We start from the raw sequence: 19622 nt of genomic DNA, 5'->3' as shown, positions 1-19622 counted from the left end.
AGACATGTGTGTATGGAAAAGCACATAGATTTCCATTTGAAACAATAGTACAATCAACAACACCAGGAGAACTAATAACAACTGATGTATGCTGACCTTTTCCACCTTCTTATAAAGGAAAACGATAATTAGATCACTTTACCAAATTTCGATATGGATATTTCGTTGCTCAAAAATCAGAAGTAAAGGATACATTAAAAAGTATGATTGCTAGTGCTACCCCTCCGCCCTCTCCCCTGCAATCACAACAACAGCAGCAGCAACAATAATTACCGTCACCGCTAACACCTTCGATTGCACTCCGGAGACCTGGGCTGATATCCATATTGCAGTTCAACTGCTGATATAACCCGATATATGCATCACAACAACGTCGTGGTCGCTGTGGTCCAGGAGACGAAACTGACGAACAATTCCAGTCTGCAAAGTTGTAACGGATACAACATTCTCCGAAAAGGCAGCACCAGAAGTAACGATGGGGGCATTGCATTCATCATTCATAACACCGTGCAGTATAGAGCTCTTTCTCTCGATTTTAACTCCAGAAACCAATATCTTGAAGTTCAAGGTATTGCAGTTAGATCGGGAGAAACCGACTTAGAGCTCTATAATGTCTATATTCCGCCTGCAGCCAGCTGTCCAACAGGCTACCGTCCCGACATCAGGACTTTGTTAGACGGCGATATGCGTCTTGACCTAGGGGACTTCAACACCCACCATCAGCTCTGACACTATTGTTTAGGGGAAGACCAGAGAGGTGCGTTGCGGGCGGAACAAATTTACGAGTCCACCTTCTGCACCCTGAATGATGATGTCCCCACACGGATTATGGGTAGCTGCACTAGCTCGCCCGACATCACAAGCGAGTGCTGGTTTGATCAACTACGCAACATGGCGATCCGTAGTTTCTCTAGGATCAGACCACTTACCCATAATTGCGTGTCTTGATCGACATAACGATTTTATCGTCTCTGAACACAGTCAATACGTAAACCAAAAGAAACAGGCTGGCACGGCTTCAGAGAATTCACCGAACGCATCTTCAGTAATCCAAATTTACCCCCCAACGTATACCATTCAGAGAGGAAGTTCCGCGAAACCGTCATCTCAGCAGCTGCTCGCTGTATACCTGCTGGTCGTATATCCGTAGTGCGGCCGCACTTTCCAGCAGAAGCAGCCAGGCTTGCAGATGAAAGAGATGACATCCGAAATACCAACCCAGCAGGTTGGTAAATGAGGACCATCGGAAAAGATGGCTAGATCACTTGAAGAACTGCAACCTGAGTTCGGGTGTTACTAAGTTGTGGTCTACAGTTCTCAGGTCTCTCCAACCCGACGAAGAAGGATGACAGGGTCGCGATTAAGTTTGCAGACATCCCCATTTCCGAACCTGAAGGGTGCTCGCGTGCATTTTGCCGGCAATTCATTGAGCACCCAGAGATAGACAAGGCGAAACGAAGCGTTGTTCGCAAACTTCACAACCTTTCAGTCACGGACATACCACAGCTTTTCACCCCAGCGGAAGTTGCAGACGTCATCAACAACGCCAAACCATCTAAGGCGATTGGCCCCGACGGAATATTCATGCTGATGTGAAAACACCTTGCTCAGCGGGGAGTTGAGTACCTGACTATGGCCTTCAACAAGTCAGTGAGCAGCCTCGTAATACCTGAAGCCTGGAAAAAGGGTAGATTTATTTCCATTTTAAAACCTGGGAAAGACGCGACGGAGGGACAATCATACAGGCCGATATCCCTCCTATCACCAGACGCGAAGACTATTGAGGCGCTTCTCCTCCCCCAGCTGTCCAACCACCTAACAGCAGCTCGTCACCAGCATGGCTTCCGCAAAATGCACAGCACCACCACAGCATTAACCGCCATTGCCACTCAGACCTCACAAGGCTTAAATCAGCAGAGGCCCTGTGAAAGGACGGTCCTAGTAGCTCTTGACCTGTCGAAGGCCTTCGACACTGTCAGTCACGCCACACTCTTCGAGGATATCCTGCAATCCACAATGCCCAACAACACGAAGAGATGGATCGTAAATTATCTGAGTGGCCGTCAGTCGTTCGTGGAGTTTAGAGACAGACGCTCCAAACCCCGTAGAGCTAAACAAGGCATACCTCAAGGTGGAGTACTATCGCCACTTTTGTTTAACTTCTACCTCTCTAAACTCCCCGCACCTCCACAAGGCGTGGAAGTGATTTCATATGCGGACGATTGTACAACATTGATGAATTATGCGTTCTGGTGAATGGTTATCTCCATGAAATACATAAGTTCTTCACTGCGCGTGGTTAATTATGCTGCTCCAGTGTGGTCACCTTTGCTCAGTGATACCCAGTGGAAACATTTAAAGCTGCCAAAATGCCGCCCTAAGGACTGTAACAGGCAGCCTACAAATTACCTCGGAACATCACCTGTACGAGGAAACGAAGGTTCTCCCAGTCAAGGAACACAATGTCATGTTGACTAAACAGTTCCTCCTGGGATGTCATCGGAGAAGTCATCCCAACTTTAACATCTCACAGTGGGATACTCCCCCGAAGCATGTCAGGAAGGATCTTCGTATATACGAGAAAAACATATGCAGATATGTGCATGATCCACTGGATCAGTCCTCGTATTCGGCAGCTTTGAACGACATTCATAGAGACGCCATAAATTCCGCGGTCGCAGGATACCGCATGAATGTCGTACTTGGAGGTCGCCCACCGCTCATGGGATGGAGCAACAGGCTCAATGTCTACTGGTCACGTATAGACCATGCTTTCCCCAACGAATGTCCTGCATGTGGTCAGGGTCCTCATGACACCCACCACATATTCAACTGCTCAACCAACTCTACTTCCCTCTGTCCAATATATTTATGGACGCATCCAGTTAAAGTAGGACTGAACATTGATGTAGAACCCCCCAACTAGATTATTGTATACTTTTAGATGTTACAACAACAGAAAGGTTGTTCTGAAAGAGATAATCGGACAATTATTGAGATGGCCAGAACGTTTATGTACTCAACTTCCGAAATTACGTTTCCAGATGCTTTGTGGGCAGAATTTGCAAATAGTGCCATTTATATTTTAAATAGAACCAGTAAAACGTCTATAGAAGACATCATTCCTTATGAATTGTGGATAGGCAAGAAACCTCGCATTAAACAAATAAGAATTGTGGGATCTACTTGTTATTTCCAATTGCCGAAGCAAAAGAGAAAGAAGTTAGACAAAAAGGCTATAAAAGTTTATATTAATTTATAAGAAAGAGAAAAATACCGTTGAATTATCTAGAGATGTAATATTCGATGAGAAAATAAAAGGATGTCAAGTGAAATAAAAGAAATTCCTGATAAACAAAGAGAATTGCAAAATGCACCTGAAGAAACATCTGAAGTTAAGTTACCATTTAAAAATTATAAACCTACATTTGAAATCCAGTTGAAATATATGAAGAGGAGCCAGAAGATATTATCGCTGAAGATGCTGATTATGAAGAAGATATTGAACATTCTGAAGATATTCTAGAAGAAGCTGAAAATGATGAAGAATACTTCGAAATATCTGAAGATAGTACAACAGAAGTGGAAACTGTACAAAGGCAAAAGCGTAGAAGAGATGATACATCATTTGAAGAATATGTTCCACTTTCTAAACGTTTGAGAGATAGGACAATAATCAAGAAAAGCTATTACGATGATTATGTATTCATTTTATTAGTAAAATAAAAACACTATCAACTTATAACGAAGCGTTAATTAATGATGAGAATAAAATGTGGTTAAAAGCTATGAACTCTGAACTTAATTCCTTAAAAGCAAACCAAACTTGGGAGATGCCAAATTTACCAAAAGGGAGAAAGGCCTTACCATGTAAGTGGGTATTTAACCCTAGCTCTGGCGCTATTTACAAATGTAAATATTTTATAATGTATTTCCAGTAAGCAAGCGTGCTTGTGCCAGAGCTAGGGTTAAGGTTAAAACTATTACTGGTTGAGTCGTCTATATTCTGAAGTTGTAAACTTTCAAAATGTGCCGGTACTGCAGGTAGGTAATGCTTCTACAGTTCGTTTATCTCAAACCCCAGAATTCCATCACAGAACAAAACATATTTCTATTAAGCACTTCGTTGTACGAGAAAAGGTAGCTGAACGTAAACTAGATGTCCAGCAAATTTCAAATTCGAATCAACTAGCTGATATCATGATCAAACCTCTTCAGCCAATACGTTTAAAACTTCTTTGTTCATTATTGGGTTTGGAAAGTGTCAACTCTAAATAACAGGGGAAAGTGTTGATGATAATTATTTGTTATATTACCCAGCAAAAAATAATGTCATACTTTATAAACTACATCTTAAAATGCGATTACATATGTTTCACTTTTATAAACCAAATATATCCTTACAAATGAAACCCAAGTTAAAAGTGAGGAAAGAGATGTGGAAAAGTCATTACAAATAACATATTTGAAGTACATCAAGATTTGGTGAAAGAGTAGTGAAATTTACATAAGCGTGTCATTAAGAGAATGTATTTTATTTTTGACATCCAAATATCGGATTTTTACTGCCTTTAAAAATAAGATTAGATGTAGTTCAAAGTTGCCAAAAATGAACAACATCCCTGAAATGACACGATAATGTAAAATTCATAGGTTTTACACCCGAATTTGAAGCACTTCTTCTTTCATATGATATACATATATATTTTATAGATTTTCTTGCTCTATCGTATTTTATTGGTATTCAAAAAAATTTGTCATTGAAAAAACTAATAGAAACGATTCATAGTATTGCATAGGTGACATAAGGTAAGATTTTTTAAACGGATTTTTTGAATTTTATTTTAAAATTTTTATGCCCACTTTAGTGGGGTAGGGTATACCCACCTTAAAGTATACCAAAGTATACCAATCGGCTTAGAATCGTTTTCTGAGTTGATTTAGCTATGTCCGTCCGTCTGGCTGACTGGCTGGCTGTCCATGTAAACCTTGTGCGCAAGGTACAGGTCGGAATTTTCAAGATAATTGGATGAAATTTGGCACACACGTTTTGGCCCAAGGACGAAGCCTATTGAAAATGGTTAAAATCGGTCAATTATTTGACCTAGCCCCCGTACAACAGAACCCCCCAAAAAGGGCTTCTAAGTTCATAATTATGTTAAATATACCTGTATATCGATAAAAAGCTGCATAACTAAGTTTTATACAATCTTTGATGACCTTGCCAAATTTCATAAAGATCGGGACTCATTTGACCCTAGCTCCCATACAAAATTACTTGAATGCACAAAATTAACTTATAAACTCAACTATCGCGATGAAATTTTGCACAAATAAATATTATATAAATATAAATACATTCACAAAACTTTATGCAGTTTAGTCCATATTTACCCCCTAGCCCCCCATATAAAGCCTCTCAAAAAATTAGTTTTTCATCCATAAATTGCTTAAATGTATCGGAAAATAAATCACATTTAATATTCATAACTGGTGTAGGGTATCATATGACCGGTCACTCCCGACTATACTTTCTTACTATTTTTATGACAAAGTTTATTTTTTGCCGTTTAATATACATACATATATAATATATACCCAGTAAAAATTGGAGCTTACATGCAAGCAGGTTTGTAAGGGAACGAAGCTATTTTCTCCCTTACAAACCTGCTTCGATAAGGCATGATTTTTATATAGCGAATTCCCACTTGGAAGCATTCCCACTAGTAAGCTTAAATATTATTTAAATATTTCACTTACAATCTGCTTCTCTGTAAGGGATAGTAGTAAGCTTTTAATTTTTTTCAGCTTACATTATAAAATTACTCCTATCATTGGTATTCCCTTATTTCCTGCTTCTCAGTAAGGCTTAATAGTAAGCGAATACAGATGCAGTTACTTCCCTTTTTAGCTTCCTAAAGTCTAAAAATTTTTTACTGGGTATGGTTCCAGACAGCTGATTCAGGGGTCCCAAATTCAAAATTTCTTAAATAAAATAAACAGATAATGAAAGAAATTACTTTACATTGTTGAATTTTATATAAAATTAGTTTTTGAGAAGATTTAAAGCCGAAACGATTTTTTACACAAATTTCCAGCAATATTTAAATTTTTTGAAATTTAACCCGCTCTAGGAGGTTTAAAAGTGACAAACAGGAAAAATAATTTAAAGCTAAGTTAAATTTAACACAAGTTCAAAAAGTTTAAAAAAATTATTATTCGTTTTGGTTATTAGGTAGATAAGGAAGGAATTAATACCAGTGTAGAGACAATACGATCTAACCCAAAAAATAAAACAAATTTTTTTAAAATGGGGAAAACAAAATACGGTTCTATTTTTTACCTTTTCTTAAGTCTTATTTTACGACTTTTTTTAAAGACATAAATATGTTAGTTCTTTTAAAATAATTATTGTAAATTTAGAAAAAGATTGCGAATTAAAAAAAAAAAAAAAAAATAAAAAAAAAATTAAATTAAAAATTACGTTTAATTTAACTCGCTTAAAATTATGAAAGTGACAAAAAAAATCGTAACAAAATAATTTTTTTTGTGAAATCAAAAATAATTCTTGTGTATTACTAAATAATTTTGTTACGAAAAAAATTCGTTACTTTCGTTAAATATTACATGCCTTAACGAAATTATTTTTGTAAAAGAAAACAAAGTTTCTTAATATTCACGAAAAAAGATATTACGACAGGTTTTCGTACTTTCGTAAAATTAGAAGAGGGGTTGATTAAACAATATTTCGTATTATACACGAAATTTTCGTATATATTACGAAAAAAGTAGTTACGAAAATTTTTTTTCGTAAAGTTAAGCATGGATTATTTTCAGTGTACATAATTGCTGTTTTCGACAAAATTTGTACCAAAATCATTCCCGAGAAAATAGTAGTGTCCGACCGAACGTTCGGGTACGGGTTCGGAGTTCGGTAAAAAGTGAGGTTCGGTCAATGTTCGGTGTTCGGCGAAATTTTGAACGCCGAACTTTTTATAAAATGTTTTTTTTTCATTATATTTTTATATCATCAAAAAGTTTTAAAAATGCTGAAAATCTGTTTACAGGAGTTATCATACATCCTGGCTGTACAATAAATTTCGGATATACATAGGTACAAAACGCCTTTTTAACCGTTCGTTTTTTCGGCTGATTTGAAAAACTGTTAACCAGAAACTGATTAAAAAGCTAAGAAAAGTGAAACATTTAATTTGAATTATCTAGTTTCGATTATAAATTTTTGATTTCATTTGTAACATCGAAATTTTCTAGGTTCTTATTCTCAAACGATCTAGACATGTCTGTCAGTCAGTCAGTCTCTTGAAAGAACGGTAGGACCTAAACTATTGTTGCAGTTTGATTGGTATTCAAAATGGACAAAATCGGTTTACATTTGGACATGGCCTCCATATAATGTTCGCTTTAGAAAATTACTAACGTTCATAACAGGCTTAAAAATATATATGAAATTATACTTAAATTTTTTTTGAACCAAAATTTCATATAAATTGGCAAATTGAAATTTGCGAATTGTGTTAAGTATTGTATATATATATTTTTACTTTTTTAAAAACTTATTTTACTGATTCGATAAAATTCATTTTGAATTCGATACATATTTAAAACGAAATTTTGATAACATTGGATCATAATATCATGTATAACAATATTATGATAAGTACAAAAATATCATGATGAAATATTTTGACGATATTTCATCATATGGTATTTTAAAATTGTTACAATAACGATAATATGCATAGACTACTCATAGACTGGAATCAGCTGATTTTAGCAATATGGCGGAGGCAAACAAAAAAAATTTTACGAAAAATCAACAAAAGAAAATCTAAAATGAACCACGGGAGATTTAAAAGAGGGACAAATTTATAAAGATATATTTCCATCTCTCTTCACCTTACACTTAATTTTATTCAAATATAAAAAACAAATTGCATTACAGTCAAACCCATTTATAACTTTTTCTTGTTCTTTACGAACTCATCTTAATTACCGGAATTTTGATAACTATTTTGATACAAAAACATATTTTATAAAGAATTCTTGGTTAAAACGAATTACTATTTAGTCCCATGAATAAATTTATTCTTTTTTATATCGAACTTCAAAAAATATGCGTTGAAATCAAATAAACGGGTTTTACTGTACATGCAAGTCAAAAAATTTGTTCGTGGTGTTGATAGTGTATTGAAAATCCAGTACACTTTTAATTAGAATCTAAGCAAATATTTAATAAAATAATTGTTTTCTTTTTAATCTTATTTTTTTTGCAATTCTTCTTCACATACAATTTCTTTTTACATACAATTTCTGTTTACATTTTTTGCTATTTTTTTCAAACGAGCGATGAAAACAATCATACAGCTAATCTCACACACTCATCGATTTTTTTAATACATTTTATTTTTTCATTTCTAAAATTTTACCTAATGGCGGAACTCAAAAATGGTAAAAAAAATGTAAACAAAACCATACGGTTCGAATTTACTTTTTTGACAGCTGTCAATGGTTTCTTATCTGGTTATCTGTGATAATATGTTTAGACTACAATCATAATTTTAATCATAATATGTTGCTCTTAGAACATGGTTATCACAACCATGTTTTTTCTCAGCGTGCTCTTACAGATAATTATATCATTGTCAATAAATCGTTTAAAAACCAAAAATAAAAAGTATTATTTTTCATTTAAAAAAAGTTCGTGTTCACCGAACTTTGAAAACCGAACAAAGTTCGGGTTCGGCCGAACTTTCAAATTTACCGAAGTTCGGGTTCGGCGTTCGGTACCGAACGAAATTTTGAGTTCGGTCGGACTCTAATGATTAGTCAACAATGACCGATAAATACATTATTTTTTATTTGTTAACAGTGATGGATTTATCCATCAAGTCTGATTAGTCAACCCTAACATTTCCATCATCGTTGATTAGTAAACAACAAAAGAGTGGGCAGCTTAAATATACATATGTTTTAAAGTCGATAGAATTCATAAGTGCAAGGGACAAGAAAAATCACATTTAGACAAATGTTTCCATCAGTTTTGATATACAGTGTTCAATGAAATAGAGCCACCATCAAGTTCAAAGTTTCTCTCCACTTAAAATCGCTCTTACAAATAATAGAGTTGGAAAAACTTACTGAGATTTTGTATTGATCTGTTATGAATATAAAAGCATTATTTTTGCGATAATTTATCCGTCGCTATTCGTAATTATAATGTAATTTTGTATTAAGGGTGTGAAAAAAATAGATCCAGTTTTCAAAAATATCAAAATTTTATAATTTGTTGTCAATTTTCAAATTGAATCGTAAGTTTCATTCTTTCACTATCACTTGAAGTGTAAAGTTGTTTTTTCATAAAGTTCTTTAAACCTTTTTATTAAAATACGGTTATTCCATTCTGTGTTTAACAACAAAAAACTCTTGCAAAAATATACATATACAAAATTCTATTAAAAAAAATTATAACAAAATTAAACGCAAACGTGTAGAAGATGTTGTTGCCTCTCAAAGGCAAAACATGAGTAAAAGGAAAAATAATAACAGTTCTCAGAGAACTGATAATACAAATTATTATACTCCTCTTCAAACAAGAGACGATGATGATAATGATGAAGTTGCTATCGAAACAGCTGTTCAAGTTAAAGTGCCACCAATAACTATATTGAAGTGCAAAATAGAACAAATAAAAGAAATGTGTCGATTACTCAACATAAAGGATTACTCGATACGTAAAATATCAATTGGTATCAAACTTTTTTGTGCCAATTTTGAATATTTTAATGGGGTTCGAAAGTCTCTCACAGATAAATTTCAATTCGAGTGGTTTACATATGCTGCTAAAAACGAAAAACCTTACAAAGCTATATTACTTGGCTGAGAAGACCCAGCTGTTATTAAAAATCGGCTCATTGAAATGGGGCTTAAATGCATCGATGTCAAAATCGTTATAAAACCTAGAGACAATACTGAGCAAATAATATTTGTTGTTTATTTTGAAAGAAAATCCATAACGCTAAAAGAATTAAGGCAAAAATATTATTCAATTGATTATATTAGGGTGAAATGGGAATACCAAAAACCTAACAAATCGAAACTGACACAGTGTTATAACTGTCAGATGTTTGGCCATGGATCGAGTAGATGTATGGTTAAAACTTTTTGTGCGAAATGTGCAGGGAACCACAAAACTTCCGAGTGTAATTCTCTAACTGAAAAATGTGCTAACTGCAATGGTCCCCATAAAGCTATGTCTTCTGATTGTCCAAGTAGGCAAACATACAATCAATTAAGACAAAGAAATCAACCAAAAAATGTCAGACAAAGTGCTCCTAAATACAACAACAACAATAACTATAATGTAAATTTCCCAAATATGCTGAGCCAAAATTATTTGCCTAATGGCAGTTCTAATATAAGTTACAATCAAGTTGTTAACCAGAATAACAATAGTCCATCCAATAATGATTTATTTTCTTTTGAAGAAATAAAAAATATGACCTTTGAGCTAATTGCAAATTTAAGAAAATGCAAGACTCGGGAAGAACAATTTGAGGTTGTCACCAATCTTGCTTACAAATTCTTATACCCATGAATACTAACTTAAAGATAGTACAATGGAATGCTCGTAGCATCCGTAATAAAAAAGATGAATTTTTCCATTTTTTAATAAATGGCAATGTTGACATCTGCTTAATTTGTGAAACTTGGTTAAACACTACCATTTCAATAAAACACAAAAATTACTACAGAAACGATCGTCAACATGGTGGTGGAGGAGGATTGGCTATTTTTATAAAAAAGAACATTCGTCACAAATTACTAAAACCGAAAAATACTTCTGTAATTGAATTATTGGTGTACAAATTTTCACTGGTAATCACACAGTTGACATTTACTCATGCTATTTTACTGGAGGTTCTGCGGGAAGAAATAGTAACAGAAATCAGATGTTCAAATCTGATGTGCGAAAACTTACTTACTCCAATAATAAGTTTATCTTAGGTGGAAATTTTAATTGCCGACACAATTACTGGGGTTGCCAACGTAACAATTGTTGGGGCAATACTCTTTATAACATGCTTCAAATGGGCCAATTTCAAATAGTTTTTCCCCATGATTAAACATATATTCCATCGGATCCTAACAAACAGCCATCTACTTTAGACTTTTTTCTTACAAACATTTCGGAAAACATGAATGCAGTAAAAGTTATCAATGATCTCAGCTCTGATCATCTACCAATTGTTAAGCTACGTTCAGACCTGTAAAATATTTGGTCCAAATATTTGTTATAAAATATTTATAAAGTTGCGTCAAACAAACGCAATATTTATTTCATGTTCAGACTTGAACAAATATTTGATGGTATTGTTTTATCAAACAGTGCAAAAATAATTTGGTTCAAACACACACATGTTTTGCAGCCACAGTATATCGTATATTTTCATGCAAGAAAAAAACAATTTGGCAATTTGTTTTAATTTTAACTATTTTTATTAGGTTTAAAATTAAATTTTTATAATAAAAGTGTATAATATTAATATATAACACTATTGAAAAAACTTTGTTTGTCGAATCTGAACATAAAATATTTCATGTTAACAAATAGCAATGCGGATGATTTTCATAAAACAAATTGATTTGCTGGCAAATAAATATTTTCTCATTGTTTCATCAATGTGAACACCAAAAGTCAAATAATTTACGTCATTTTGGTAAAATAATTATTTGATCTTGCAAACCAAATGTAAGATCAAACAGCGTCAATGACAGCTGTTCTTTGTTTATTTTCTGAAAATGAGTGTTATCACCTCATACAAAATGTAAATAGTCGCTTATATGACTGGTTTTATTTTATTTTTTATAAAATATAAATCTGAGACAAAGTTGTGACATTTAATTGAAATTCAAGCAATTGCGTAAATTAATGATAATTATTATTTTTGTTGTTTGTTTTGTTATTTATTGGTTGGTAACAACATACTATATATAGTTATGTTACATAATATATGCATCTATAGTCTAGTTTGCAGTCTAGTCCAACGGTTCCCAAATTACAATTAAATAAGAGATACTGTTATCTCGGAGTATGAAGTTAGGCCACATTTCATAATTCAAGGACAAGCTTATCACAGATTTAAGTTTGTCAAATTGTAAACAAAAGTGTTCTTGTTTGGAAGGACTAAAATAATATATTTCCGAAACAGAGGTGACTCTTTATTCGTTTTCAATACGTTAATCCAGGTAATTTTATATATAAATATTCCATTCCGACGTGATACACAGATTTTAACTTGATTTTGTTGACCAATATTATTAAATTAACATCAGAAAATGCGTAAATAGTCAAAACCATGCAGTAAAATTCACAGTACTTTCGCAAAGAGTTCAAGTCATATATTATGCGGATAACGCATTCCGCAACAATATCGAAGAAGTTCAACTTTCTTATATTATTTTCCCGAAAAATTAGCTAACATACTTAGTTCACCCGTCTGCAATCGCAAAAAATTTTTGCAACATGACTCTTTAAGCACATGTCGACGATATTTGATGAAGAAACCTTTTCGTTACTTTAAAGAAAAATGAACGTGAAAGATCTCACGATCATAAAAATGAATTTCTGTAATTTAAAGGATGTTAATGATGCTAGAAATATGAGGGACTTAGCATATAGGGCATACAGAGAGAATTCGGATTCTAGATCTTGGAAGACATACTGTAGATATAGAAACAGAGTAAAGAAAATTTTGAGAAGACATAAGGCTGAATACTGGTCTTCAAGATTTGATAGTTGTGATAATAGAGGAATGTGGAAGATTCTTAATAGTAGGATTGGTGGGAAAGATTTCAATCCTTTGGATTACCATGATCCTGATACCTTTAATAATTACTTTGTATCACAGTCTGAGAACATTGATTCCACACCTGATTTTACTTCTTTTTCGAACACAGGGTTCACTTTTAGATGTATAGAAAGAGTTGAACTTGAATACCATTTTTCTCTTGTGAAATCTAATTCATTAGGTCCTGATAATATTCCCGTAAAATGTTTGAAGAAAATATATACCTTCATTGAATGTTATCTTATACATATCTACAACACAATTTTAACCACCTCAATGTATCCTAACCCAGCAAAAAATAATTGATGTCATACTTTACAAACGACAACTTAATCACATCTAAAAATGCGATTGCATACTTTTCGCTTTTATAAACCAAACATATACTTACAAATTAAAACACAGTTAAAAATGAGAAAAGAGATGTAGAAAAGTCACTACAAACAAAATATTCGAAGTACTTCAAATTTTGATGAAATTTACATAAGCGTTTCATTGAAAGAATGTGGTTTATTTTTGACGTACAAATATCGGATTTTTACAGCTTCTAAAGATAAGATTAGATGTAGTTCAAAGTTGTCAAAAATGAACAACATCCCTCCAATGACACGCTAATGTAAAATTCATAGGTTTTTCACCTGAATTTGAAGCACTTCGGGTTACTAGTTGTGATGAAAATTCTACATCTTTTTCCACACTTTTTTTGCTGGGAATTAATGGAAGATTTCCCGTATTGTACCAGTTAAAAAGAAAATAGGGACAAATGTATTAGAAAACTTCAGACCAATAAGCATTTTGAATTCATTGGCAAAAGTGTTTGAGGCAATACTTAAGGACCAAATTATAAACCATGTAAACTCAAGAAAATTATTGGATGATAGCCATTTTGGTTTTCGAGCAGGTGGGAGTACTTCAACACTATTGCTAGCACTAACTGAAAAAGTTCGTAGTGATTTGGAAAATAAAAGGGTATCAACATTAATTTCCCTAGATTTAAGTAGGGCATTCGATACAATTAATTATAACATTTTGGTGAATAAGTTGCATTCCCAATTTAATTTTTCATCCGTATCATGTCGTCTCATTTACTCGTATTTATTTGTCAGAAGGCAATATTAAATATACAGTAAAGGAGTATGCCAGTGGATTGCCACAAGGCTCTATTTTGTCCCCATGGTTGATTTTATTGTATGTAAATGATTACTCTAAATTTATAGATAATAATAGATGTCAGACATTCATGTTTGCCGACGACATTAATTTACTGTTTAGCGGGGATAAGGAATTTATTGATGCACATGAAGTTACAATAAATTATGTGTTGAACCAGGCTCTTATTTGGGCCACCGTTAATAAACTTAAGTTTAATCCAGGGAAGACAAAAGCATTGGCATTCGGTTTAAGTAACGGATATAGAGAATATATAAATATTATTTTTGATGGAATTAATGTTGACTTTGTTGACACAATTAAGTGCTTGGGTGTAACATTAGACAGTGGCTTAAATTTTGGGCACCATATATCGGACGTTTCTGCTAAAGTCTGTTGTGTATTGCGTACTTTATATAATTTAGATTGTCACTTACCACTACGGGTAAGAGTCAATCTAGCCCAATCACTTCTAATGACACACATTCGATATTGTTTAGAGATATATAGTGGAACAACTGGAAGTCAAATTAGGATACTGCAGCTTGTATTTGATCGAATAATAAGATATGTATGTATTTAGGCTTAATATAAAAGATCATGTATCCGGTTATGCAACGTGATTTTTATCCTGCTCATTTAGAAATTTTATTAATGTTCATAATTTGACAATAATGTATCGCATAATGAAAGATAAATCACTAGAGGCTCTTTTTAGATGCTTTAATTTATCGCAGTCTACGCGAAATCCTCATATATTACTGCCCCGAATATCAAATTCCTCATTTGAGAGATCATTTTTAATAAGAACATCAAGGTTATGGAAGTCGCTTCCCATTGAATTAAGGAACTTCAATCTTTCCATTCCAGTTATTAAAAAGAAATACTTGGAGAGTTTTATGTAGCTAATTTCCAGCATAAAGATTTTATAAAATTGTAAACTCATATATATAAATGATTATACATAGTTGTACAAACATTACCAATTATAATATATTAATCATATATGGCCCTTTAGGGCTCGATTAAATAAAATGAAAATAAAATTCACTAGAAAAATCACCAGAACTCATCGAGTAAAGTGCTTACAATTCTACCAGAAAAATTACTTATTTTTGTTTGAGATGTTCCAAAAGTAAGTCAATATTATTTGGTTGGAAATAAGTTGTTTTTTAGTAGAGTTATTTATAGAATATTTATGAAAAAATAAAAATAAAAAGTCGACACAGACTGGGGTTGAACTCAGTACCTTCCGTCTGCCAGTTGGATGCTCCAGTCACTACACCACTGCTTAGTTGTTTTATTGTGCGTCAAATAATAGTTTTCACACACAAATACTATTTTATTTTCTGTTTGTCTAAAAATAGACATTATATCGTGTGCACAAAAAAAGGAAAAAAAGAAAAAGTAACTGTTTTATGTTTGTTTGTTTCTTTATTTTGATTTTTTTAGACTACATAAAACGTAACTCATTAATAAAGTACTTAATGGTAATCATTGTAAGCATAGATTTTGCTGGGTAACAATAAGCCTTAAACTTCCTACTTGTATCGATAAGTTTGAAAATCGTCTACAAATTGTTAAATTTTGATATTTTTGGAAACTCTATTCTATTTTATGGCACACCTTTTTATATAGCTTAATTTAAAATTACATTAAAATTAGGAATATTAGTATTATATTCAGAACAGATAAAAAAATTTCAGTTAGTTTTACCAACTCAATTCTTCATTGGAGAGATTTTAAGTGAAAATAAACTTTGAAAGAGCAGGTGGCTCTATTTTTGGGAACATCCTTGTACGTCTAATACAAAAAGTATAATGAGCAAGAGCATGACGTACCATATATGGTACATAGAAAAATTGGAAAAATGACTTTCCCAATATAGGTAGGTATAGGTATGTAAAATTTGGTACAAATTTATTACAATTAGCTAAAATTAAGCACAATTTATTCAATAGTAATGACCACTATAAGAAATATCAATATTATAATCATTCTTTGCTCCATTGAAATTTACTTTTAAAATTTTTTTACAAAAAGGAAAAGGACCATAATGGTATTTGTATGAACCGTTATACCGTCTAAATTAATTTGAGGCGCATTTTCCACATTTAAGCTTAATTTGATAAAATTACGCTTATTTTAAGTCATTTACCATATATGGTATGCTATGCGTTTAAGGGTTAAGAGAATGTACCATAATTTTCAAATTTCACAACATTAAATGATAAATACATCAAACTTATGTTCCCGTACTCGTATTTATGCATTGCAAATTTTTATTGTAAATCGTTCCCGTACTCAAATTAAAATGCATTTGTTTTCTGATTGATATTGACTGCAACCTGCAAAACTGACGAGTACGGGAGCATACATACATATGTACATAAAATTAGTTGAGTAATGAAAACATAGATCCAAGATGCTTGTTAAATTCTCCTTAAAAAAATGTTTTTGATTCAAAATGTACTATGCATTCCTTACTGGTGCTCGCTATTATTTTGCTTACAAGACTAACTCGTACTGTTCCAGCTATATACATACATATGTACACACATACATACATACATACAGTGTCTCACATAAGTATTCGAATTTAGGTGTCCTTTTAAAAGAAACATAGTTTAATAATATTTATTGTGTGTAAAATTAATAATTAAATTTGATATATTGCCTAGAGTCCTAAAGTTTAATATCACACTCCTTAAAATTTGGATAAATTACATTTATGTACTTAAATAAATTTAACTTTTTTTTAAAAAAGTCCATAAAATTAGTTCACAAAAGTATTCGAATTTTTCCTGTATTTCATATTTGACCATATTTTACGAAACACAAAAATTAGAATCGAATGGTCCTTTTGCTTAAAATTGTTTTAAGGGGTTACTATCAACCGAAAGGATATATTTTTGGGCCATTTGGCCCACAATTTTGGGGCATTTGTACCATCTTTTCATATAATATCATTAAAATTACGATTTTTGACCGTATTTGCCATTTTTTTCTCTTTTTCCAGAGATAAATCCAAAATTTAATATTGGGATTTAATAGATTCCTTGAGGTATCTAAAAATAATAATTTTTGTTATAAGGATCTGTACTTAAACATTCCAAGATATATTTTTGGTATCGTTCTTGTTTCTAATTGAATTATCTGGATCTTAACCCATTTACGTTCGCTGTGCCAATTTGGGAACACTTAATTTTTAAGGCTGTATTAAAAAAAGGTTAACTCTGGTTTATTTCTTTTTGCATTATTGAGTAGAGGAAAGTGCTCAGAATAAATATTAAATCAAACAATTTAACTAAATTCATTGTTATTGTTGTAATAATCTATTAAACTTCAGTGGCCAAAAATATACTAAAAACATGTTATAAAATAAATTTGCTATAATTTTTTAGACAAAGTATGCCAGTTATTAATTTCAAACAAACGGTCTAAAAATAATCTGATAACATAGTAATGCCCGTGTCTGCCATTTCACTCTGTTTCTAGTTTCTGTGATGGCTCTAAACCGTTAAAAAACGCGAGCTACATAAAAACGGAAATTCCCTCTAATGTCCTAATTATTAATATTTTTTAGCATTTTTTTACGTTTCTGCTTTTTTGCATTGTTGAAAATAAATATACCTTGAAGTTTCAAAAATTTAACTTGTACTTTTTGATTGGCTGTAAATGGGTTAAGTCCCTTTTCGTACCACTAGGATCGATATTTTCCGACAAAGTTGGCTAGTATATATTATTGTAGATATTAGAACTAATATATTTTAAATTTTCAAGACATCGTAGCGGTATACAACTCCAAAACATGCCTTAAAAAAACGTCATCCTATACAGTAGATTTCAGTTTTTACTACTCATAACATTCACGATTATGTTGCCCATTACAACAACATTGTATGTGCAAAATTTTGGGTTTATTTTGATCATAGTAGATAATATTTAAACAGATATCAATATTTTTGAGTTAGACCATTATAATATGGTGACATTCAGCCTAGAGGCCATTGGTTATTAAAAGATTGATTCCACTATATTGAATGGCGTTTCTTCGAAGCATGCTTTGGAGTTGCACACTTCCACAATATATTGAAAACTTAAAATGTATAACAGCTGATACCTAAAACAATATATAGAAGACAAGTTTCCCCGAAAATTTTTGACCCTAGTATTATAAAAATGGACTTGAGTTCCTATAAATTGAATTAGCTATAGAAGAATGATTCCAATAATATATCTTGGAACGTTTAAATACAGATTCTTGTAACAAAAAATATTATTTTTAGATACCCCAAGGGGTATATTAAATCCTAATAACAAATCTTTGGGAAAAAGGAGAAAAAAAATACAACTACAACTTTTTTAAATAAAGCTAAATTAATTTAAGTAAATGTAAATTTTTAAAGTTTTAAAAAGCATGATTTCAAAGCTAAGGACTGTCTAGACAATTTAACAAATTAATTTATTAATTTTGCACACAAAATATATTATTAAATTTGGTTTCTTTTCATATTATACCTAAATTCGAATACTTATGAGAGACACTGTATATGCTGTTACAGGTCAGAAATATGACGCAATTTATTTTATAATAGGTAAGAGCATTCCTCCAGTGTTTCTAACATTTTATCCTTATACATATGAACTTACCGTTTGCCCTGGACGTCTGCCTCGGCCTCTATTACTCGATTGCTGATTTCCAGGACCAGCTCTTCCACGTGCCCGACCAGCACTTCCTGATGGTTTATCCATTTTTTATTTCAATATTATGTAGTATTCTTCCAAAATATTAATATGACGAACAGTAGTTAAATTACTAGAAACAAAAAATGCGTCATTAAAAACAGCGTCGATATCAAATTACCGTTAACTTGGAATTTTCTTCCCGAATGAAACAAATACACTTGACAACGAAAGAAATATGAATGCTGATCGAAGCAATTTTTTTAAAGACGCGCTTTTCAGTGTTGCCATTTTCTTATTATGTTTACATAAATCAGAGATGGAAAATTAACCATAAAATACTTTTCCATACCCAAAGTATTCTATGTATTCTTGAATTACTATAAGATCGATATATAGAAGCACCAATTGCCAAAACTTCCTTTGAAAAATAGAAAAAAGGCTTATATTTAAAATATGTATACCTCTCTAATTTTGAAAAAAGTCTACTCCTATAACTTCTAATTATATGTTTTTGGCCAACAAATTTTTAGTTTTGAAGTTGAAAAAATTGTAGAAAAGATTTCTAACTTTCATTTGATGTGGATATATACTAATATCTTAATAAAATGATAGATTTGGCGCTTTTAATAAAAAATGATATATAAAAAAATACTTTTTGTGGGATTGGTTCTCAATGGGTTAATAAGTATCGTTGAAAAGCTCATTCAAACCATATCTATATTGAATATATATAAAAAATTAAAATTCTGTGGCTGATAGAACTTTATGATCTGAGTGCGTGTGCAAAAATTTTTTTGTCGTCGGTCCATGGTATGGGAGTTATAGTATTCCAAATATTGGAAAAGTATATATAAAACTGTAGCCCCAAGAATCTTGATGTACAGAAAAACTGTTTTTAGGGAAGCCGGCGATGGA

At 32.2% G+C, this 19622-nt stretch overlaps 1 protein-coding gene across 2 annotated transcripts in view; it reads right to left on the bottom strand.

Annotated features, from left to right (window-relative positions):
* Positions 1–18955, bottom strand: part of LOC119602724 (protein aubergine) — a 51288-nt gene extending 32333 nt beyond the window's left edge. For both annotated transcript variants that reach the window (XM_037954403.1, XM_037954411.1), the window contains exon 1: positions 18672–18955. In XM_037954403.1, the coding sequence (XP_037810331.1) occupies positions 18672–18773 (102 nt within the window). In that variant the 5' untranslated portion in view covers positions 18774–18955. The remainder of the gene's footprint in view (positions 1–18671) is intronic.
* Between the last annotated feature and the right edge of the window lie 667 nt (positions 18956–19622).

This window comes from Lucilia sericata, unplaced genomic scaffold (assembly GCF_015586225.1).
Source record: "Lucilia sericata isolate MDLA Ls3-8-SP2 unplaced genomic scaffold, ASM1558622v1 Contig000009F_arrow, whole genome shotgun sequence".
Lineage (NCBI taxonomy): Eukaryota > Metazoa > Arthropoda > Insecta > Diptera > Calliphoridae > Lucilia > Lucilia sericata.
This window is presented reverse-complemented; position numbering and strand designations above follow the sequence as displayed.